Below are 25,005 nucleotides of genomic sequence, written 5' to 3'. Positions count from 1 at the left end.
ATGAACAACCCAACTACAGCCTGCCTTGGCTCCAAGTACTATTCAGATGTGTTATGAGTTTCACAGCTTGGTATAGACCTCGCTCAGCAAACTGTCAGCAGAATAGTCTCAGTACCTCTAGTTCCAGTGGAAAAGAGATATAGGAATTTCAACGCTGAGTCATTAGAAGTGAACAGAGAGCAGGGCGAGGGATCAAAATGACAGATTGGAATCTGTATTCCATACTGCTGGCTACAGCCTCCTCTTGCAGAACAGAAATTGTTCTCATTTAGTGAACATCTTGAGTTTTCTCCTGATTTAAGCTAAAATGTGCTCCCAATTAGGTATCTCTGCTCCTATGGAGATGCCCAGACACACTTGAAAAATGCCAATTTTAAAACAAATGACAGTAGGCCTGACAGTTCTTGTAGGTATTAGGAGACGACAGTTCTTTTATGATGCACTCTTCTACAGTATCCATTAATCAATTGTGTGATTAACAGTATTATAGTATTTTGGAAACACAAAAATAACGTGTCATACATCCGCATAACTACACTGATGTACAAAAGAACTGCAACGTTCATGTCTTATGAATGTGTTCAAATAAATTAAATATATCAATGGGTCAGGTTTTAAGAATGACAGTGTCAAAATAAAAGGATTGCTGAACATTAACAGAATCAGAATGACATTGACCCATAGACCTGATCAGCCTCTGTACAGAATTCTGTGAGATGGTTCTCCATTCTTGCTATGCAGCTGCAGCCAGCTGTTGAATGCTGGCCCACTGTGATTGTCTCTTACGGATGGTATAAAAACTGGTCCCACAGATGCGCTGTTGGGCTCAGGTCAGGAAGGAAAGATGTCCACACCAAGACTTCAGCAATGTTTCTGTGAAGTTCCTCCATTGTAATCCTAGGTCTGTGTGTTGATGCGTAGTTCTGCTAGAAAATCAACACTTCTGTATTGCCCATCAAGAATGGGAAACCAGTGGACTGAAGGACTTTGTCGATGTATCGCTGATCAGCAAATTTACTCTTGGTCTGCATCAATGGACCCCGCCCCCCATGTAAAAGGTGTTTTCTCCTCGCATTGTCACACTGCCAAAACCTCATCAGTTGGCTTTAACAATGTAGTGCTACCACAAACTCTTCACATACACTGTCTTCCATTGGGTAAGCCAAGGGCAAAACAGCATAAAACACTCAACCTGTCACTCCTACCACTTCGTGTCTTCTCTGGCTCACAGAACGCACTGATTTCATCTCTCAGTTGTCAACGACACTCCTGAGCTCTCCCCCGAGCATGCACATCATTTTTATGCAGAAGGAAATCTACAGTAAGCCATTTGACTGATGCATGGGTTAATCCATCCTGTAATTTTTTGTGCTGTAGTCAATGCAGTCTGAAAACGATTATGCAGATGGATCAGACGTTGTGGTGACCTTTCACGGCATTGCATGTCTCTCACAGAGCCAATTTCCTGCTTTCTCTGGACTAATCTGCTAATTGTTGAAGCAGAACAATTCTCTGGGCAACATCTCTCACTGACAGGCTACCTCTGATCATGCCAACAGCAACCAATCTTAATTGCTCTAGCAGGGAATGGTCAAGAACATAAAGTTTACAAATGAGAGAAAGCCATTTGGCTCATCTAGCTCGTTTGGGTATTTACTAGTTAATTAATCCAAGGGACATTTCTTGAAAGAAGGCAGGGTACTGACATGGCTGTGGAGCTTGTTCCACACTCCCATATTTTTAGGTTTTCTTATGTTAATTTAGAAAACTCTTTTTTTTGAATGGCAATTTATACAGAATCTTCAAAATATTCTGTCAAATTTAACTTGACAGACCCCGGTATTCTTTTGTGAAATCACAAGACTTGAGGTCATTTTGCTGTCCCGAGGAATAATGCTTCTCAGGCAATTATCCAACCTATCACAAGGTCGGTATTTGGATGAAACAACCACTCAACAACTGTGAAAAGTCTGTGGGTAGCAGTTATTGCAATCCAGATTGTTTAATTTACAAGTAATATATGGTATATTATATATTATATATGGTATATGGTATATAATATATTATATAATAATATATGGTGATGCAGTTTCATTGTCCATCACTTCTGTATATACTTCTATACCCCTTAAGTGCAGAAAGTCAAAGGTAACAATTCTGAGAGAAACGTTTAAAGTTAAAGTGGAGAGCAGCTGCTATAACTACACTCTCCAGTACACTAAGCCCATTTCCACATTTATGTTTTGTGAGGTCCTTTGCCCTTCTGCAATTTGTGAAAACCAAAGTCATGAAGCTTCTGCTAACAGCCACTTTTTAAAAAGCTGTCCTTGTTTTCATTTCAGCAACATAAAAGCCTATTTAAAAAGCAAATGCCGCATGATAGTGATTTCCGTGCTTGGAAACAAGTCAAAGAGTGCATCCCTGTCCTCAGTTCCAATAAGAAGCATGGTTTTAAGAACAAATGTAAAGCCTTATCCATATCTAGAAAAGATTATTTGAAAATGTAAACATATATTTGCATGTAACTGTAGTAGTTTGTTTTTTTTACAGATGATATGGAAGAAAAGATGATGCATGATACATTTGCACATTAAAAAGCAACAGAGAACACTTTTTAATATCAGGCAAAACCCATACCCAGGAAAAAGTTCAATAGTAATGCACCACAGTATTTTACAACATAAGCGAGTGTCAACATCAAGATTTACTACAAGATTTCCTCCTTACATTTCCTGCTCCTTACAGTTATACCTCGTACTAAAACGTAAAAGTATATAAAACAATGATAAATGTAGTTGTACTTTTAGAAACCAAGATAGCTTTATCTGTACTTAACAACTTACTTGTTTGGATTTACAGTATTTCTTACAACCGTGTGTATTATAGGGGCTCCAATACAAGCAAAAGGTTGAAATGCACAATTTACTGCACATCCGTACAGGTAAGATTACTAAAAGACTATACTAAACTATGTTTGCTGTACTACAGTTTCTCCGACTCAAATCAAATAATGGCTAAATACTCTATAATTACTTATGAACCTGTATATTTGCATATCCTTTGATTTATTTGCACATTTTGTGAGTTTGTTGCCAATTAGTCATGACAGAGTGACCTGCCCAACAAGTCTGAGAAAGTTCTTAAAATGTACCCAAATGAAAAGCCACACCGTTACTAATGTATAGCAGGTCCTAGGCAGTAAAATTTTTGACTTGCATTGCTACCTGTTCACTGTTATTAAGATGAAAGATGAGACACGCAGGACAATAAATGCCACTGTTTCAGGAGAACACTCGGGGGCAAAACCTTCAGTAAAGACTAAGAAGAAAATGGAAACTCAGCATACTTCAAAACAACAAGAATTCTCCTAGTGTTCAAAACGGTTTTTGATGAGAGAGGAAATTGTCTGAACACAACTCTCCACAGAAGCAGAACATGTTCAAAATTTTAAGCTCATATCCTCAAGAGTTTTTCAGGGGGGAGAAAAGCACTGAAAAGCAGTGCCTGAAAACATAATAAAATATGCCATCTGATGAATCACTGCACAAGGTGTGTGGAGATGTGACTTTAATGAAGGTGTCGAGTGGGGCTTTTCATCTCAAAGGTTAATAGGTGATGCAATATAACACTCCAGCCATTCTGAAGAAAAAAAAGTGGAGCTTGCCAAAGCCTAGGAAGTTAGGATCTCATCAATGCAGTCACCGCAGTCTGGACTGGGAGTTAGCAAGGTCCAGGCCTTGTCCTGTGAGAGGAGCATGGCGAAATAAGTTCCTGGGTTGAATTCCAAGCCCATTTGTGTGTGTGGCATTTACACCGTCTCCCTGTGTGCAGACAGGTTCACTCTGGGTGCTCTAGTTTCCTTCCTAGTGGTGGCAAGTTTGGTTCAGATATTCTGAATTGTCCCCGTTTCCGCAGCTCCACAGTGGACTGGTATCTCCTGCAGATAAAGTGCATCAGGGTAAGCTGGCTTCTGGTAAAGTACATCTGAGATGGCAATAAGGCTCCCATTCCACTACGGTTTGAACCATTTCACATTTTTTCAGCTACGGGCTTTTCTTTTCACAGGATAAGCGAGGTGCTTATCCACTGGAGCTGGAAAATTAATGGTTGTCATGGTTTTTGGGGAAGATTCACACAGCTGTATGAATTACAATTAAATGATAATTTGGTCTGTCACTCAAAAATTAGTCCAAATATTTTACACGCAATTGCCACTAATAGCCAGTCATGCCTGTCTCTTAAAACACGCTTGTTGCACTTGCGGTGATCCAGTAGTTATCATAACCAAAGAAAAAAACAAATCATCAAACAAAAAGTCATCATTGCTGTATCTACCATCAGTGACAGACGGATTAAAAATCAGCCATGTCATTTAAACCACACACAAGCACACATTCAGACTAAGGAGGGAGCCATGTGGGCTACTCCATTATTTTTTACACAACCACAATGAATTTATTTTCTTAGAATTCCACGCAATACCAAAATAATTTGATAACCAAATTTGATAATTTGATCATTTTTGATAACCAAAGAGATTTTTGATAATGATTTTTGATTTTTGAGATTTTTTTATCCCCTTCTTTTCTTTTTTTCAGGTGTCTTTTTGTCCCCGTTCTAAGACGATGGATAATTCACTGATGGACAAATAATGGAACTGTTAGACAGAGAATGTGAGGTATTGGCTTGATTTGGCCGTGGGATTGAGGCAGGACATTGGGGCTGCCAAATATGGAAAGTATTACCAACTGAGAATGGAAATAAGAGATGAAGTACACAAACTGAAGCTAATAAAGAGTCTGATGTCATTTGCTTTTTCATTTACTGGCCCTCTGAGTGCACTGGTCCATCCAACATTTGCTCAAACTGTCTGATCCCTACGATGAACTTTTTTTCTTTACTGCACGTTTTCGGGATTCCGATACAAAAACACAACCCTGTCAAACAGCTTGTTCATAAGTGTGCCTAAAATTCATTCCTTTGGCTTTATATGGTGGGCATCAGCTTATGATGGTTAAATTAGAGTGAATACACAAACAAAAAAATAAAAAAAATACCACCAAGCAAGAAAACAAAATTCTATGTACGTTTTACAAAAATCTGTGTAATATTTGTCACTTTCTCCTTGGTGCTCATTCTGCTTCTGCAGTAAATTTCAAGTGATGGTGATTCTCAATACACGGTGTGGTTAGCCAGCAATCTTCAGAACTGAATGTTCTTGTTAAGGCTTCCAGACATGAACTCTTGAAGTATATAGATTTCCTACACAGATTAGCAGTTCGTTCCCATATTACTGAGACTTATGATGGTTCATTAACTTTAAACCAGCGAGGGATCAAGAAACTCCCTATGTGAATGTATTTTTTTTAAATCATAGATCAGATATCAATTCCCAGCTACTTAAAGGGGAACTACAATGCGATTTTTACATTTCAGGGTTAAGTAAACTGTATACAGTAATGTGTAAAACCTCCCATTTACATCACAAAATAGATTGAATTTCTATGTTCAGCCATTCAGAACAAGGCATCAAAACTTCCAGTGAGATGAAGCGTCCCCTTTACACTGTAAACAAGCAGGCTTGTGAATACATCTTTTAATCTGACAGAAATATTGCTGTTGACTTTGAGACGGCTTTGCTGACAAATACTACTTACTTGTTAGCAAATCGCATTGGAACATTTCTGCCGCAAACCTGTACTTATTTGCTCGTACATTACATTAGGAATTACAGTGACTAGAGAGCAGGAAGGGCTGCTTCACATCGCAATTCCTGCAAATTTGCACTCTTGTCCTTAACAACACCAGGGGTTTTTGACAACACGGAGACTTCCCAATACTTTCACAAAGTTCACAATTTTGTGCTTAATTTGGAATTTAAAAAAAAAATTGTGATACCTTAAAATAATTTATTTTGTTACCGAGATTTATTAACCGGTCTGAGAAATTGGGACTGCAGTTCCCCATTAACATTACCATTTTTACATAATATTACTCCAAGACATACAGTCATTTTGTCTGCTTATATAAAATGATGTAAATAATAATCTTTTTTATATAGTGCCTTTAAAAGTAGTTTTTATATACAAATTATACTTTTTATTTTTGTAACCACCCACACCAGGGGTATTAATGGGCATTAGATTTTAACAATAATAATCTACTAACACATACACATGCACTAATAATTTTATGTGCAACTCACTGCAAATGCCTAAACTGTAGAGAGAACACTATACTAGTTCCACACAATCTTATCTATGCATACACAAATGGATACATACGATATGCATTAACACTTTTAGAAATTTTGTATAAAACATTCTAATAATTTATAAACAATTTCACAAATGTATAGCATTTTCAGCCTTAGATGTAGAAGCAACATATGAATGCAGCCCCACTACCCAAAAATTTAATCAGTTGTAATATAAAAGCCTTTCCCCCTACTGTGCGTGTAATATATCAGAAATGCCTATTTGTTTTTGGTCACATCAAATACTTTTTAAGAAAAAGAACAATTGTCTGCATATAGAAATTGTTGTGTTTAAGTTAGTGTGATACTGCCATCATCTGTTAACATACAAAATAACCTCTGGTTCTTTAACAGTACGTTTACCTGGGTCTCTCATGCAATAAGCCCTATAATGCAAGTGGCCATTATATGAAAGGAGCAAAAAATTACTAAAGACATACTGTAAACATCCCAATTACATATTTTTTGTTTGTTTTTTTCTGCTTTCATATAATGTCCACTTACATCATAGGGCTAATTACATGAGACACAGAGCTTCAAAAAGCCACCTATGAAAAAGACTGGAGTGTTTATGTTGTTGTATCCTGTTACTCTTCTAGATAATGCATGGAAACAAAAAGGAATCAACATTGTAATCAACAGGGAACCACAAACCAGGGGCTACCAATGCTAACCCTGGGGAAGTATACTGAAGGAGACAAGTTTTTTCTTTACATAGAGGGTCATGGGAGTATGGAACAAGCTACTCAGCCATGTTGCTGAAGCTGATACTCTGGTTGCTTTGAAAAGATGGCACGATGAGATCCTCAGATCAATGAATTACCGGCAATCGAACATGATACAGGCCAAATGGCCTCCACTCATATGTTTCTGTTCTTTTGCTCTGATGAAGAAGTAATGATGATGTTTCTTTTTTTTCTAATTATTATAACTGTTATTGGTAGCAGCATTAGAGTTCTTTAATCATTTAATCATTAAAAGGTATTTCAGCATGACTTATAGTATGTACTTTCTTTCACTACAGCAAGAAAAATTTGATTGATTACAATGAAACAACTCAGTTTGAGTACAAAGGCCAGTACCTGGGATGGGTACATAAAAGAAGCACTACATAATGCAAATAAAAGTTAGGCTTTTATGTGACTGCATGACTTTTATCATAAAAATATACAGGGAAATTGCAATTTCCAGGGTCTTCCCCAAAAATAAACTTCATGAAATATAGACGATAACACATTGTATCATAATAGTCCATGCCTGCATGACATTCAGCCTGCTCCTAACAGCTGAGCTACAGTTAAGCATTACAGTCACCTGAGAGAAATACCCACAAGAATTAAACTTGACTCTAAAGTGTCTCCTGTTCATCTTCTAGGATAAACCATGTGTCCCAATCCACAGAACCCACTCCTATACGAGTTTATTGGCCTTCTGGGGAATAGGAGGGGAGTGCCACTCATCTCAGTGTTTCTCTGCAGGTCAGGAGGTCACCTTTCATTCACACACCCAGGTAATACCAGCAAATAATCATTCAATGATATTGTGAATTTTAGCATTTACCTTTTAAGTGTACAAGATAATAACTATTTGTCTTTGCTAACATGCTTTTTTTACCTAGCAACAGTATGAAAGAATAATTGAAGGCACATTATTTGATGTTTTGACGCTAATGCTATAACCACAGAATGTTTACCTAAATTTCACACCTTCTATTTAGATAATTCACCTTTCCTTTTGTGAAAAAGAAGTATGTTTCTTAAGAATAAGGTGGTTAAATACAAGGAAGTATTTGTAGAGAAAAACAATCAATGTACAATACAATGTATTTCTGTATGAAATCTGTATGACTGTAACCTCTCCATGCGAATGAATAAAGGATTCTGCTGAACCACACCTAACGTGAGTGAAGAGTTTTCTTCGACAATTATTAATGTACAAAGCTTCAGATTTTTTATTTTAGATTGCAGACAATGCTCAAACGATAGAACCAGACATGAAGTTATAAGGAAATACGAAGAGGCATTTAAAAAAAAGTAAATTCACCAAGTTCCAGTAATGATTAACTAGTATGAGTCTCTTTATGCTCTGCTTGGTTCTTGCCACACTACACTACTGCGTGTGCAATTTCCTAGAAGGAGAAAAGTTGGAGTCCTTGCAAATTAATTTTTAAGACAGTGAGAATAATTAAAAGGCATCAAAGACTGCACACTGAACAAAGCAATACACAGGCAAGAAAGAAACACTGCCCTTCGTTATACAGTATGACACAACAGTAACAAATATTAGCACAGCAGTTCTGTTCTGTGTGTACAGTTAAATATATGGTTTAAATAGTAATCTTTGTCAAATTAACTACACAATACTTTTTCCAGTGGCCCTTTCTAATTAATTAGTCTTATATTCTTTACTTAACATCTGTACATGCAACAGATTTATGAAGGACTTTGAAATGAAAAGTTAGGTAAATTTCCCATATAATATAATTACATATAACTCCCATATAATGCCCTAATACTGTACCCAACCGATGACGGTACATTTACCTGCATCCTTTCTGCGTTCTCCGTTTCTTCTTGTGCTTCACCTGACGATGGTTCGGTATCCTTTCGCAGGCTGGGAAGCCACAAGGCAACACTTCTCATTAGGAACTCCTTCCCCTCCTGCAAAAACACACCACCATTTCAACTCTCCTGTTGTCAGCTTGCTGCCTCTCAATACCCTTGCACCATTAATACCTTCGTTTAGTCATGACATAATTACATTATCTTCAGGCAACTTAACAAATGTTCCCAAAGAACCTCCTCCACCATTCTCACGTAGTGTTTTAGGCTAAACGACATGGGTAGGATAAGGGCTGGAGATGAGGTTATGGTTAAGGTTAGGATCAGGGCTGTGTTGGCATGAAAATGTCTGTACCTCTTTATGTATTTTGGAGAAATGGCCGTGGGGGATTATGAATGTTGCAGCAATACAACAATGTTATGTAGCCTCTTAAAGGGCATTGTGGTGGTATTATGTTGTTAATATGAAGCTCATCACAAATCTTCTTCTGAGGGAGATGGTCATACGTTATGAGGTTCTATTCAAAACAGACTAATTTCTCGAATTCAAAGGTTATTATTACTATTCTTAAATATTATAATAAATAAAAGTATTAAAAAGAAATGCCTTGTAATGGAAAAAAATGGTTTTTGGTTAAAGCGGGCATTCACAGCTTTTGCACATATATTTTCTCTGTTGGCTTTAGAAACAAAACACTGAAGAGGAAGCTCTAGGGATGATAAAATAAGAGATTAAAAATATAAATACATTTCTAAATGGCTGTTAAAGGTCCAATTAGTGGCACTGTATTTGGTATTGACAGAGCTCCAGTAGATAAATCGTGAGTTTACATGACTTTTAAGAAAGGCTGTATCCCATGATTATATTCCTTAACAAAAACTGTACTTTATGAAGAAAAAAAAACATTAGAATGTTCTCACATGGTAAAAAAAACGTTTGTTATTAGTATGATGTTCTGTTACTGCGCTTCCTAATCAAAAAATGTAAATAGCTAAAGCAAACATCAAGGAAGTACTGGTTTGATGGCAAAAAGAGTGTACAGTATGTACTGAAAGACAAACCTGACACATCCTACTTTCACCTGCAAACTACGAACACACTAATGATGATAATATTCTACCACTGCAATAATAAGCAGGAACTATTCAGAAGATCGCAAGTTACTCTTGGCAGGTCACAGTTTCACATAAACAAGACCTTCACTTTTAAATATATTGCTCTGTAAACTATCAGCAAGGTGAAATGTCACAGCCCCTATTGTAAATTCGAACCAAACGCTGTGCAAGGCTTCCTGAAATCTTGATCCTGTTAATGCACTGCTGCGTGGCTGAGAGACCCAAAGAAGTCATGGACTAAAGACAGTGCTGAGGCACATATTTGATTTTACGAGTCAACTATTTACGCGCTAATTTATGACAGCGTTCAGGAGAGGTCTTCCAGGTACACTTCAGATATTGAAGTATTAAAAATACATTCTTAGGTTGACCAGAAACAGAAAAATAAATGTCTCTGTTACAATAAACGGCAAATTTATATAGCTTCAAAGGATAAACCATCGTGTTATTAAACTAGCCTGCCATCTAGTGGTACTAGATGTCACTGGAGAAGAACAAGGGTGACTTTTTTCTGATTGTTGTATTAAAAACAGCTCTGTAAAAATCACTTACTTGACCTCTCGCTCAATATCCATATACTTTGATTTAGAGTTTAAAAAAGTATAAAGGTAGCTCTGTGACAAGCATGTTTTAAATGCAGGAAGATTAAAGAGAGTTTCATTTAGGATTAACTGAATGTTTAACCTGACTGCCTAAGCAATAATGCTACTGCCATTAAACTGATTAATTTTAATCTCTACATTCAAATTACCCTGTCGATTCCAGACAACCAGGTGGCAAACATTACCCATGAAATTACAAGCAGTGGAAGAAGCAGCCTCTGCTCTTACTGAGCAGATTAATGCTCATTTAAAAGTGATTTCTGTGCCCTCTAGAAGACCGCTCCTGTCAGACATGGACTTTTCCACGTATCTGCACAATACATCTCCCTGCGCTGCTTCTACGTCTGGCAGATCATGTTCGGCGCCTTTCTCACATTAAGATGTCCTTCTACTGAACAGCACAGCCAGAGAGCATCTACATAGCACAAACGGTGATAAGCCCTGACTCCAGCTTGAAGTTACACTGATGCATGAATTACTCAGCCGATTCCCCATATGTGTCTTGAGCTCTAGCCAGAGAGTGCCAAAGGTGTGGGAATTATTTTAAAGTTTTCTTTAAAACACCTACAAATCACTGTGCTTATTACAACACAATCATCACAAAGCTTGCAAACACTGTTTTAAAGTTCCTGCCATAGCCGTGGAATAGCCACTTTGCATTTGGCCTTTCCAAGAAAATATCCTCAATGAGTGTTACCCTTTGCAGTATAATATATCAAACACCCATTTATTAAAGCCCATTATGGCGGTTCTTTACTTCACATAGGAATATGTTATCTTGGCACGCACGAGACGTCGAAAAAATTCACATATTGCTTTAATTTGATTTGCAATTTGGTTGGTCATTTTAATTAAAGTGACTGAAAATCATAATATATGCTATTAGTCATGAACCCAATAATGAAAGTAAAACACATAATAAGCCTATGCATCACCTGAGGCTTTTCAGTGCTGAAGAGATAACTGGCCATTAGCTGCAGGGCTTCAGGGTTGGCAGGCTCGTAGTACAGAGCTTTTTCAATGGCTTCTTTGCACTTCTCTGCTGCTCCTTCTTCCATGCTGGAAACAAACATCAAGCTTGAGTCATATTCATTCGTATTTACCATAATATTAATGAAAGTTAGATTGCAATATATTGCAAAGGACGACATGGGGATAAGATGCTGTCCTCTTATGCACAGTTTTAAAGGCGAGCATAGATAAACGTGTTGTAACCGTGTTTGTACATGTATTGAAGCAGATAATCTAAAAATCTTATGGATTATTAAGAGGTTAAAAAAAGCATTTATTTAACTTACTAAATGATCACATATATTTCTTTCAGGTACTGGATCCCTGCTGTGTATTGAGAGGCATTAGAAATTGGGATCAATAATTTACTTTGTTTTTAATATTTCAGTACGCGATTATGTTTCAACAAGAAACTTACTATGACCCCTGCATGCAGAGTCTTCTCTCATCTTCACTTTGCACTCCTATTATGCAGTCAAAATCCCTCTCATTTCCAAATGTTTAATACCAAACCCACATGCCAATGTCTAGTTTATCCTTTTCTTATGAATTCTGGTTTAATGAAATATTTTTCTTACACTTGTCTAAACATTCTGGATCCAATTAGGGCTGATTCTATGCCCCTAGTCAGTCCTGGTTTGTACAGTGCTGTACAGTTTGTACATTGCTGTTCTGTGTTAAAGTCACACATAGAAACAATTTTTACTAAATCATATCTGCAATATCTAACTCATGGTCAACTACTATTATATTCTTAACCCAGACAAAAATCTGTAAAGGGCTCTGTAGCAAAGAGATGTGAAAGATGCTACACGATCAGTAAAATGATTAATTTATTGAAACACCACGACTTCCCTGAGAAGCACCATGATGTTCCCACACTACGAGTACTTTAAGCAAATTTAACAAATAAGCATAAGCTGTTGCTGACATCTTCAATTTCAGCTAAAGCATCAGTTAGACAGGCGCCGAAAGCAAAAGTGCCCAGGCTCAGATACAGACTTGCCATCGCGTGGCAGTACAGCCTAGGGGTGGTAAATCAAGCCTAACCAGATCAAACACGATCCACAGAGCTACCGTACATTCTGCTGGCAAGCTTGTAAGAGGTGCACGCCCGTGGTCCAGCACAGAAAAATCCTCTCATTTGTTTTTTACCCTTTAATCTGTTATTTCCTCTGTCTTTCCTTCAACAAAGCCAGAAAGGCAGAATACCTTCATGCCTGTTGAATCCTGTAACTCATATGTATACAACAATATGCACAATTATGTCAAGATCTACATTAACATATGGCCAATAATCTTTAAAAATGCATATAGGCAGATTTGTTCTATTACTAAAAACACCTCTGCAGGAAGAAGCACTATTTATTTGGCGTAATGAAATAATACTGTGGGTAGAAACTAGAGCGGCGCAGGTATGCAGGTAGCTAATTTAAGTCACACAAGCAACTCGCTGGGCCAGGGCTTATCCTGGTTTCCAGGTGTGAAGCAGAGAGCACTACTCCCCACATGAGACGCAAGGAAACAGTGACACCTAGTGGTTCTTTTTGACAAGAAACAACTGAAGAATTAGAATACTGACTTCTAAATTGGGAAAACAGCTAACTAAATGGTTATGTATTATGAGTCGTGTAAACAACTGTGAAAGAAAAACATATTAGGAGACTAAAGGGATATTTGTGCCAGGAATCTATGGAACACTGCAGGAGATTAGGACAAATCCCAGGTGAGATACTGCTGTTGCACCCTTGAGCAAAAATAATTTCCTCCAGTAAATTTCTTTGTTATATAAATTGGATGCAAATGTAAACTACGTTGGTCATTTTGGTCACATCTATCTTAATGGAAGAAACTTATCAGTAAATCATGTTTTTCTCTTAAAGTGTAATCTTCAACAAACTTATTACAGAAAGATAAGAGTGCCTCCGAGACTTGAAGCAAAAGAAGTTCCTGTCCTGTTCTCAATACACTAATGTTGTAATTTTTTGTAACCTAATCTACAAGGCAGCAGAGAGGATTTTTCTCCCGGCTGAAAAAATAACATCCAACATAATGAATGTAGAAGAGTAGATACCAGAGGTCAGTGAAGAAAATTTCAGCGACAGAACAGAAAGCCACAGAAATATCCTTGTTTGTCAGTTCAGGGCCGTTGGTTGAGAATGCAGCTGCTGCTGATCCTGCCTGTAGTAACAAAACAGAATACAAATATAAAACAAGAGTGAAATAGTGCCCCTGGACTCTGAATTCCTGACAACTGAGTACAAAAACAGAGTAAAACAATTTCAAAAGAAAAAAAAAGACTAAACACAGACTTAGAATTGGCATCCTTGTCCTAGCATAAAAACATATACAGTAAATCGGCGTCTTTACATGATTTCCAAAGTATTCAACTGAGAATTCTTCATTTAGGGACTATATACATTCCTTCACTACTGACAAACAGATTAATGTCTAATAATTATGTCACCAGAAAGCATAATTAAAATTACACTCCCTTAATATAGAAATAAGCCTTGTTAAGTCTTAAGTAGAAAATTTATTTTTGTGTAAGTAGAAGAAAAATCTTGGTAGATATGTGCTGCAAAGAGGCACGGTCACTGTACAAAATAAGCAAATCAGACATTTGTTCAGGTCATTGTGTAGATGCACCTTAAGAGAGCTGCATCGAAATATTTCCTGAGACACAGGAGCGAGACATCATGTAAAAAAAGTGGCTTGTCTGCAAAAGCCCTGTCAAAATGTCAACATTCACTACGCATTACAAAATTGCCAATTATAATTCCCCAATTTTGTTTTTCCCATGTTTCATCATTAAACATTAGGCGAGACTCTCCCTTGAGATGGTCCAAATATATTATCTCTGTTCTCTCTTGCAGTGGAAGAAATGAAGATCAAGTCTGGAGCTGTGAATCTCCTGCTCTGACTGACTGTACTAATGCAGTGTGGCTCAGAAGCTGCACCACAAATTAAGAGCTACAGCTAAAACACAACCAGAAATATCAAAAACAATAAATATGCAGAGAAAATACTTCCTTTGCATTCCAATATTTTATACAATAGATTAGTTGGAAAATCTTTTGTAAACTGTTCAAGTAGAAAAGAAAAACATCACTAATATCAGAAGCATTACAATATTCTAACACAACAAACATATGTAATCTTGTAGTTAACCTACATCTTGTTTCAGCTCTCAGAAGTCCAAAGAATTAGGCTACAAAAAGGTTTATAGCTACAGGTATACAAGCCACTTCTTGAAGGATTATAAGGAATAGTACTAAAACAAAAAACCCACTGCACAAACAGGTCAGAGACTATCTCACCTTAAAATACTATTAGCGACCTCCCTTTCCACTTGTCTCACAAGGATCTCAAGTTATACACATGGTTTAAATTCATGTTTGTAACTTCAAACACACCAATCTTTTTTTTCCCTGATTGGATCTTGTTACCCAACAATGCTGCTTTCAAAATATAAAATATCTTAACAACAAAAAATAGTCAAATTCAACTGACACACAGAGATAACTGAATCATAAATGCAAGAACAGGTTAGATTATACTAATATACTGCATGCATATTACTGTCCTTATCTGTCCTTTTTCTGATTCCCTGCTATGTCACAATTCAGCTCAATTTTTAAACTGAGATCAAAATCTCTTCTTCAACTCAAGAGTCACATTTTTCTCTTTTCAGCAGCAGCTTATTATAAATTTATTTAATGTGCCACTTAAACTTGAAGTGATACTGGACTTGCACATATTGGAATTCCATGTACAAAAGCATCCAAGTATGATGATTTTGAATTACAGTACAATTCCAAAGAGTGTCAGAATAGTGGAGTGGGACTTACTAATTGTGTCTGTTTTTCAAACAGGTTGAGCATGATCTCAATGCCTTTGCTGAAGTACTGCACTGCTTCCATCCCAGAATGGATCTGTCCCAAGTACATGTACTTGCTGTGGCCCTCTTCTGGACTGAGCTCCACGGCCTTCAGGAACACTTAGCAAGCAGTCAAGGAGATGTACTGCCATCCCAGTCCTACCTGGCTCAGTGTGATCATCATCAAATACTGATAATAGCTGTAAACAATGCACCTATTCCATTGTGAACTCAGTCTCCATTGATGCTTCCATTGTTCTCAACATAACTAGAAAGTTGGCTTCTGGAGATGTGACTTAAAATGAGAACACGACCACCATCTCTTTTCTACAATATTTTGCACAGGAACAGGTTTTAAAACACTGCAATGCCCTAAGAGAATTCACCACTTTGCATAGAACCATGCACTGCTATACGTAACAGAGCGCTAAGGACCAGCATCACATAGTCACTGCAGATGAGCCACCATGCAGCTGACACACACTGCCAGCTCAGTTAAACTGATTAAAGGCCTACATGCGTACTATTTCGTTACCTGTACTACGTATTTTAGATAAACTCACCACTCAAGCAGTGTTTTACCATTTTGCAGCATTCCTCTTGAATTCAGTTCAATCAAATCTAAAATTAATCCAGCTAACCAACCATTCTAACATTTCCATATGTTCCTTGAAGGCTGTCAGATCAAACATTTCACGATTTTTACAATGTTACTGGAAGAGAGCAGTTTCGAACTGCAAGTCTTCACATGTTTCAGACTCTTTATTTATTTACGCTGTGTCTATATTCTAGAAGACATTACTTGCAAATATATTATTTGCATTAAGAAAGTACCCTGTCAACACAGCTCTACTCACTGCCAAAATAAACAGCAGTGTACAACTTCTGCATTGCCACACTACTTCAAGTGAAAGTCATAGCTTTCTATGATACTGCCACCACATTTTCAAGCTGTTATATTACAAAGTTTAATAGTAATGAGCTTATGAGCATCCCCCATGTCAGGTTTACACCAAGCATCTTATCACGTTAACTGTTTATTGACTCAGAATGTACAGTACATGTTGTCTTGGAACTTGCATGTTATAAAGTTCTTCTCTTAAAAAAGGATATCTGTTTTGCCTTTTCCATATTTCCCAACTCTGCACAAATGTTGCCAAGCATATCCAGGATTTTAAGATTTGTGGGCTCCAGGTCTAAAGCACGCTGGCAAAACATCTGCGCCATTTCAAAATCGAAGTTATCCATGCATTCTTCGGTCTGAAATAAGAGAGGGAGAGTGACAGACTGTGACATGGAATCTCTTTATATAAACACACATGACACAGACCTGAAAGATGTTCTCTGCAAGATGCATTTACATCAGTTTCACTGGTCAAAGTTAGCTAATACATGCTGATGAACATTAGTGAGAGCAAAACAGCTCTATGTGGCTGCTAACTATAGCTTTATACAGGTAAAAGGTCTCTACCCCCTAAGCACGGTGAAAGAAAGGAGCTACCTGCTATTCCTAAAATTCATACAAGATTTATTTAGATATAATATAACAATTTAAACACCATGTTTTATTTAAACACCATGTCTTCTGTAGAGACTGAATTCTACCATGAAACTCACTACAGGGCACATCTAAACAAACACTTACATGGGTCTATACAAATGTAATGTTGTAATGTAACATTTACCATTAAATAGGATAAGAGGCATTACTTTCTTGACAAACTCAATAAAAAGTACAAAAAAGATTTGATAACCATGAGTGTGATACGATTGAAATGATTTAAGCTGCTGTCTTCTGCTGAAAAGTCCTGGGTTTGATTCAGAACTGGGCGGCCTTCTGTGTGGAGTTTGCATGCTCCCTATACCTGTGTGGGGTTTTTTTTATAGGAACACCAAAGACATGCTGGGTGAGTTGGCATTTAACAACTGTCCATGTGACAGATAGGCACCCTATTCAGGAAGTATTTCCATTTTGTATCCTGTGCTTCTTGGACAGGCGGTGGGTTGCTGTGACCCTTCACAGGAACAAGCAGGGTTATGTTAATGGATGCGTGGTGAGTGGTAAACACCACATATAGGCTCACACCAACACACAAACAGTACCTTTCTCGGTTTGGACACCTCCTGCCGAGACATTTGATACATTTAAAATAATGGTTTTGTTTTTCAGTACTTTCAATTTTCGCTTCAATCCTACCTTTTGCAGCAGCTGCTCCGCGGTGTATTTCTGAGCTGTTTTCTTCTTTGCTCTCTCCTGCATCTTTAATTTCATTCGCTCTTGCGCCGATAGCTCCGCCAGCCCTGATTCTAATTCCACATAAAAGTAATACAGTTACAGAGGATACAAATGAAAGCAAAAAGCAAAAGCGCCGGTCACAACGCTTAATTTTTACTAGTTGTTTTATATGGTCTTACAAGTTAGCAATTCGTATTATTTCTATTTTGTCTAATAATGACAGCACATATGATTTGATTTAATGAGTTATGCGAACCTTATCTAGAATAAGCTGTACTTTATTTTTTTTATTTTAACTTTACCCAACTTTGCAGTCCGATTTCCAGTATAGACTGTTCAATTATTACATAAGGTTTCCATTATAAGACAACGTCGACGATAAAAAGATGAATTGTGACTGTAAAGTTGAAGCCCATCCACCCCACACGCACTAAGCATGCTGTACCACTTCCCACATGTCAGATATAAACACGGCCCCATAACATGTGCATCACTAACCTCCGCTGCTGGCCCTCGGTTTCCTTTTCGGTTTGTTCGTCTGTTTTCTTTTAGCTTGTCCCCCCATTGCCTTTTAGTCCGTGAAAATATCGAACAGCCCTAAACTGAATTCAAACCATAAAGAATCAACCGCACACTGGACACAGGTAGAAGCACACGAGTACTTCTTCAGCTGTTACGGAAGCCACATTGGGACAAACTCTCCCAAATCGCTTTCGTTTTAAATGGCCATCCTCGGCATTGCAACGTCGCATTGATGGAGTTGGCAAACCGCCGGCCGGGTGTGCTTTTGTACTCCCATAAGATCCCATATCCAGTTAGTGTGATAGGACACCCTATAATATCATATCGGTTTTAAAACAAATGAGAAACGATAAGATGTTTTAGATGGTCGCCTAGGGCCGAGGGTCTAGTCTATTGTTGGTTACAAAGGGGTTTAAAATTACTTTAGTAAACCATTTATTTAATGTGTAACAGTTAAAATGCCCCAGGTCTTAAGTTTACCTATAAAATCTGCGGACCTAGTCCATGACTAGGGTGGGAGTGCTGTGATCTTAGAATACAGCAGTTGGTGAAAATGGGTGGATATGTACAGTAGGAGAAAACATTGATTTGTTGTTTTTTTTTAATTTGACAAAGGATTTTGCCATTAAAAATTCGTATTCGATTTTCGTAAAGATGCAGTGTCAATAAAGCAGCATGTGAAAATCATTTAGTTACATTGAATAGCGATTAGTTCTAGCCAAATACAGGGGGAGGGTAGAAAACGGGTGTGTAACTACACGAGAGCATCACACTCCTTGAACACTACACATGTGTTAGGGAAATCAATCTATACCAGGCCTCCAAGTGACTTCATTCCCCCCAGAGGTATTGAAAATCACGAGAAGTGGCGATTAAGCTTTAACCCGCCTGCTTCTGTACTAAATGGTGTGGTAAGAGTACTGTATGGCGTACAGGGGGGCGAATATTTACTACACTGCAGTATAATCCTTAAATATTTAAAAGCATGACAATACATACTATAATGTATGAGGGAAAAAAAACAGATGCGACACAATTAATGAGAAACTGCATAATTCCACTCCTTGCGTCCCCTGTTCATTCATCGCACTTCTTAAATCATCCGCCCGCCGCCCAACTCCTGATTTAGACGAGAAATTCGATCAGCCAATGATCGCTCAGTAGGGTTATAAAAGGCGGGACCCAAGGGGTCGTGATGGTGACCATCGTGTGATTGACATTCACCGTCCTCCAATGGAGCCCCGTGGTGCCCTCGGACTCGTCTTTTGAAACCGCTATCCTTTCATTCTTCAAGGAAAAGAGGCGGGACCTAGAGGGAATATTCTGGATTTGCACCAATCGCCGGGTCGCCCCAACGCCAGCCCCACAATTTGTACTAGTAGTAAATACAACCCGCAGGGAAGAGGAGGGGGGCGAGACTGGTAGTGAAACAAAAATATGAGCTGTGGAGTACGGCGAAAGGACTTCTCTCCCTGTCAGTCCAGACTTGGTTGCTAACCGCTACGTTTATACGTGTAAAATAGCTTTCTAAGCGCTTGTCGTAGCGTCGGTTTGAAACGCGAAGCGGGGAAGTTCGGGTAGTTAAAGGGGCCAAACCAAATAACGACCTACTAGTACATCGACTAGGGACGTTACTTGTCTTCCCCCCCCCCCCTTGCCGGTCGTTCATTTGTTTCTATAACCGGGAATCTTTATGGCTCTCCGTCGCCGAAGACAGGGCGTTTAAACTGACTTGCGGGATAGCTTTGCGGTCCGCAGGCCTGTAGTGTTTGGAAGAAGGTCCGTCCTGGGACTGGAGTTGGACGGAGTGTAAAATACCTGTTTTCCTCAGTCAGCAGTGCGCTTGTGAAACTGCATAGTCATGGGTGCATTGATCCTTTCATATAGATGCGTGTTTTCTTTATCAATTTAATGCAACCAAAGACGCCAGAAAACACTTGCTTGGCTCAGCGGAGGGTGTAAGATCGTCTTCTTCCTTCATGGCTTCAGTTTAATAACTTGTTTTTTTTTTTCCTTACGTTGATGCTCCATTCAAAGATAATCTGCCGGTTACAGATTGTCTTGGCGATAGTATTTTGTCACCGACCACCACTGTGGCAGATGTCACCAAACTTACAGGGAACCTGATCGAGAAGCGTCTGTGAAGGGCACAAGACATCGACTCCTTAATGGTTGGGCGACTGTGCTTGAAAGCTGCGAGTTTGTGACAGAGCCCAGACGCAGAGCTGAAGGAAGGCGAAATGTCCGATCTGAATAAAGAAGTGGTTGATCTGGTCTGGGGAAGACCGTCTGGAAGCAGTATGCCAAACACTGTTTTCTGCAGATGGACTCAAGGTACTGTAGTACCAAACTGATCAGTTCCTTCTTTTTATTAGACAACTGATAGGTAAGAGCATGTACTGGATGTAAAACACTAAGCAGGTGAAATAAACGCTGAATTGGATATGGATACTAATAAATTGCTGATGAGATTCACTGGATGAGGTTTGTCACTGTGCAATTTAGCATAATATTGAGGGAAAGTCACTCTCCAATCGCCCAGTTGCTGTGGTTTGACAGGGGGGTTTAAATGTTCGAATACAACGTTTAAACGTGAAGTCTTTGTAGTAAAATAATTCTTGAACGTATCTCAGTGAATCTGAATTGTGATTCTGTCAGTGAAAACTGAAACATTTGCGGAGAATCCAAAGAAACTACAGCCTAACAATGGTAAAATTATACATTACCCCTGCTTTCTGTCACTGGTTGCAGGATTCGTCTTCAGTGAGGCGGAGCACACTGTCCTGGAACAGTTCGAAGGAGGTCCCTGTGCGGTTATTGCCCCAGTACAGGTGTGTTGTGTGACATGGTGCATGTTTCGCCTGAAAGACAGTGACACAAAGCAAACAGCACCCAGACAGCATGGCTAAAGATATGCTGAGCAAAAATGTGCGCAGCGAGGATTAATTGAACTGTACCAATAGTAATATTACTTTACCTAGCTGTAGACTATGTGGGAAAAGTATAAAAAGGAAGGTAGTAGCTTACGCAGTACGTCCAAATTAAGTATCACGTGCCATATTTTATTTATAAGCAAGACAACGGACAGCAGACAATTGTTTTGGTTCTGTATTGTCAAGAAAGATCAATACCACAGAAATATACCGGTTTGACACTGGAAATGAACACCATTAGGCTAATTTAAGATTTACAGACTGAGAATACAAGTGCAACAGAGAAATTACTAAGCATGAAAATCACCGATGGAAATAGCAAAAAGACATTTGCGAACAGGGAGCTGGAAAAACAATTGGAGCTGGCTTTACAGACTACGATTAGATCTCTTCTCAATCTTATTTATGTGAAAGAAATACATAAATATTATCTGAAACGGATGTAGTCTGAGATTAGTGCTAATCTGGGCCTGTGAAACCAATTGTTAATGTCTTTGTTCATTATTTGTACTCAAAGTTAATTCTCTATTAACTTCAAAAGTCTGTTGCAGATATACTGTATGAAGTACCGAAAAATGGGAAACACTTTATTTGTTGCCTCTCTTTTTGCAGGCTTTTCTGCTGAAGAATATCCTGTTTAACTCTGAGAGGTCCAACTGGAGAGAGTGCTCAGGTTGGTTGTATTCCTATTTCCTTTTACATAATAAAGATTGAGTATTTAACAATTGATTAATGTCTTTTTAAAAACGCTTTAAGATTTTGATGTCATTTTAGAATAAAGTTCTTATCTTTCTTTTTATTTTTTAGAATCCATTGCTCTCAGCTAATATATTCACCTGCAATTCACCCTAATGTGTTTATTAAAAGTAGACTGCAGTCTTTTGTTTTTTTTCAATAATCATAGAATTATATCTTACTCCATTCTGAGAATCAGTCCCACTCACTTGTTTGCCAGATCACCCAAGAATCAACCAGTTTGAAATAGCTAATTGTCTTGGTTCACAGCTACAAACTCCACACAATACAAGGATGAATAAGAAGTGTGTACTTACTCCTCCATCATGCCCACCTTTGAACCATGTGTCTTTTAATGCACCCCAGGAACCACAGGTTCAGTTCCTGTTTAAAGGTGAACCTTACCATCAGTATGGCATACTTGCATGTGCCCATGAAGCAGCTAAGAGAGCCAAGGCCAGATTTCCTTTGGCAGTGCTTAGGCAATGGTGCACTGCTGTCTGAGGAATTCCAGCCACAGTCATCAAGTGATATGACCCAGCCTCGCACTTGTGATCATAGAGCTCAGGCAGGTGCTTTTCCTGTCTGAGCCACCCTGAAGGCTCTGCAAGAGAACAGTCTTAATCCTCAGCTATGACAAGGGTTTGGGCAGTACTCTTAGGTTCCCAACATCAGCACTACAAAAGTGCCAGGTTTTGGTGTTGTTGACAGTCCTGAAGTGAGACCTTTGTTTTAGGTTAGAAAAGCTTATGCTTCTTTCCAGTTTGTACTTGTCTTAGGAACATCACAATTGGCATCTTTGTTCTTCTGCTTATGGAACAGTTGCTCAGTTTGTGGGGTGCTATAATATTGACACATGCCCTTATTTCCTTATGTTTAGGCTACTGTAGCACCTTATTACTGGGGTATCTTCTAAGGTGCTAGATAATCTTCAGTATGTCCAGAGTTCAGTAGCCAATGTACAAACTAAAAGTACTCTGTATCATTATCATATCTTTTATAATTTGCAGTTTCTCCCTATGAAATTAAGAATGGATTACTGCATGAGTAGAGCCCAGCTCCTAACATTAGATCTGCTGGCTTTATGACTCTGCAGAAGATCAGGCTCTACACTACAGGTGATAGATGCAGAACCCCCTTCAAGGCCTACTGTATTATTACTAAAGCTTTAATATTTATTTACTGTCTTACCGCAAGTCAATTTGATATACTTTTTATTTTCTTTTATTGGTTATTGTGTGTACCGGTATTTGCACAGAATACAAACATCTGGATGTTCAGTCAGGTACTAATTGGAATATAGCTATAATGAAAATAAATTCCCCCCAGAAGTAAATATTGTCTCTTGTGATTTATTTCCCTGAACAGAGGAAGACCAAAAAGCTGTTCTCTGCTACACCTTGAGTGAAATTTTAGAAACCGCTTGTTTCAATAAATCAAAGTCCTACTGTTTAGCGACGTGGTCAAAGGGAAAAGTGTCAGAAGACAATTCTAGCATTTCTGAAAGCAGCCCAGAATCCAGTCAGCAAAGTGAAGACGAGCAGCCTTGTAAGATATTATTATGCAAATGTATTGTGTAATTTGTGTAAAGTGTGATTGTGCTTGATTTTTCTCTTACTTACTACACTGAAGCCACATTATCTTAAACTTAATACACAGGTGGAGTAAATGTGTCATTTATTGTTTATTTCTGTTTTGTTTTCTTCACGTTTTAGTGTTGCCGGGCATATTCTGGATTTGAAACAGAAAAGCTGGTAGCGTTAAACACTTAGTTCCAAAATCAAAATAAGTTCTACTAAATCACATTCTATTCTGATCTGATTTTATTCTTTAACTAGAATTCCTTCAGTTTTTTAAGTGCTCAATCTAAAATTAATTCTAAATATTTCACAACTATAATATGGTAATAATATAATTATTATGGTAATTGTCTTATAATACTTAATTTATAAGATTACTTTGTATGACTCAAAATTTAAGTACTGTTTATATTTTTAATGATCCTTTATGTTGTGTTTCTGGTGATAACTGGTCTGTCACAGGATAATATTTTTATATGGAAAATAAAATACCAAGTTATGGAAGTTACCAATTATGAAAATATTGTAAAATATTAGCAAAACAATGCTTTTTAGGACTATGCAATTTGTGATATCAGTTTCCCCGACTGATTTTTACTGACTTTAATTTTTTTTTTACATAGCTCCATGTGATAGAATTACAATGATTTTTCAGTGATTCTCTTTTAAGGTTTTCAAAAGCAGAGTTTTCTTTCTAACGCTGGCATAGTGTGTAATATCAGTTAATTTTCTACTGTATTAATCCTCAGCATGGGATAGTACATGCAGTTATCTGACTTATTGTATGATAAGTAGTCTGTGCTTTTGCTCCGTGTACTCTGTTTGTGGGTTTATTGCTGAAAAGTGTCTTGTAGGCTTAGCTGCACTGGCTACTGAAGAGCTTGGCTTTGAGCGGTTTCATACAATTATTCAGTAAGTTAACAAATATAATGTTGGTATTTTTACTTCATGAAACATTAACATTTCATTTTAATTTTGCATTGTGCTTATTTGCTTGCTTTTTTGGGAGAGTACAGAAAAACATAAGCAATCTAGTCTTTTAGTTGATTCGTTTTATTTTATATGACTGAATGTCCTAAACAACTGTTTTTTGCTTGTGATGAAACAGCACATACTTTGTAATATACTTTGCTGGGTTTCAACAAATCTGCACCATGTTCAAAAGTAGCTTAATGCATTGTTCTGTAATTTTGCAAGCACATACCTTCTCATTCATAATAATATATCAGTCATCAACTGGCATTTTCAATGTATATTCCAAGAGACAGAAATATCTAAAGTAATTCTGGGCAAGATCAGGTGCACCAGACCAACACAGTTACCAATTAATTATTATATATTGTTCTTTTAAATATGCTTTTTGATGTTAGTGATACAAGTCTCTTTTTTGGACTTGCTACAAAATATTTGTTTAAATGACATTTTGAAAATAACATTTTAATGGCAGTTTACTTCAGACAGATTTTTCTCCCTTGATTCAGGGAACAAAATAAAAGCACAGCTTTTTAAGCAAAATTTAAGATCAATGTATTGAAAGACAGACATGCTTTATAAAAAAAAAAATCCTGTTAGT

General features: G+C 37.7%; 2 protein-coding genes across 4 annotated transcripts in view; one reads left to right on the top strand and one right to left on the bottom strand.

Moving 5' to 3' along the window:
• Window positions 1-18,354, bottom strand: part of LOC148823100 (uncharacterized) — a 183,937-nt gene extending 165,583 nt beyond the window's left edge. For all 3 annotated transcript variants that reach the window (XM_088929757.1, XM_088929758.1, XM_088929759.1), the window contains exons 1-7: window positions 18,161-18,354; window positions 17,624-17,733; window positions 16,540-16,686; window positions 15,398-15,547; window positions 13,621-13,727; window positions 11,471-11,594; window positions 8,800-8,916 (exon numbers count right to left, since the gene is read on the bottom strand). In XM_088929757.1, coding sequence (XP_088785883.1) covers window positions 8,800-8,916; window positions 11,471-11,594; window positions 13,621-13,727; window positions 15,398-15,547; window positions 16,540-16,686; window positions 17,624-17,733; window positions 18,161-18,227 — 822 coding nt within the window. In that variant the 5' untranslated portion in view covers window positions 18,228-18,354. The remainder of the gene's footprint in view (window positions 1-8,799; window positions 8,917-11,470; window positions 11,595-13,620; window positions 13,728-15,397; window positions 15,548-16,539; window positions 16,687-17,623; window positions 17,734-18,160) is intronic.
• Window positions 18,355-19,529: 1,175 nt separating this feature from the next.
• The window catches only part of mindy3 (MINDY lysine 48 deubiquitinase 3), a 42,514-nt gene continuing 37,038 nt past the window's right edge, over window positions 19,530-25,005 (top strand). The window contains exons 1-5 of the mRNA XM_088928948.1: window positions 19,530-20,518; window positions 20,936-21,015; window positions 21,730-21,790; window positions 23,221-23,400; window positions 24,287-24,344. Of these exons, the coding sequence (XP_088785074.1) occupies window positions 20,425-20,518; window positions 20,936-21,015; window positions 21,730-21,790; window positions 23,221-23,400; window positions 24,287-24,344 (473 nt within the window). The 5' untranslated portion in view covers window positions 19,530-20,424. The remainder of the gene's footprint in view (window positions 20,519-20,935; window positions 21,016-21,729; window positions 21,791-23,220; window positions 23,401-24,286; window positions 24,345-25,005) is intronic.

This window comes from Atractosteus spatula, chromosome 12 (genome assembly GCF_055471065.1).
Source record: "Atractosteus spatula isolate fAtrSpa1 chromosome 12, fAtrSpa1.hap1, whole genome shotgun sequence".
Lineage (NCBI taxonomy): Eukaryota > Metazoa > Chordata > Actinopteri > Semionotiformes > Lepisosteidae > Atractosteus > Atractosteus spatula.
This window is presented reverse-complemented; position numbering and strand designations above follow the sequence as displayed.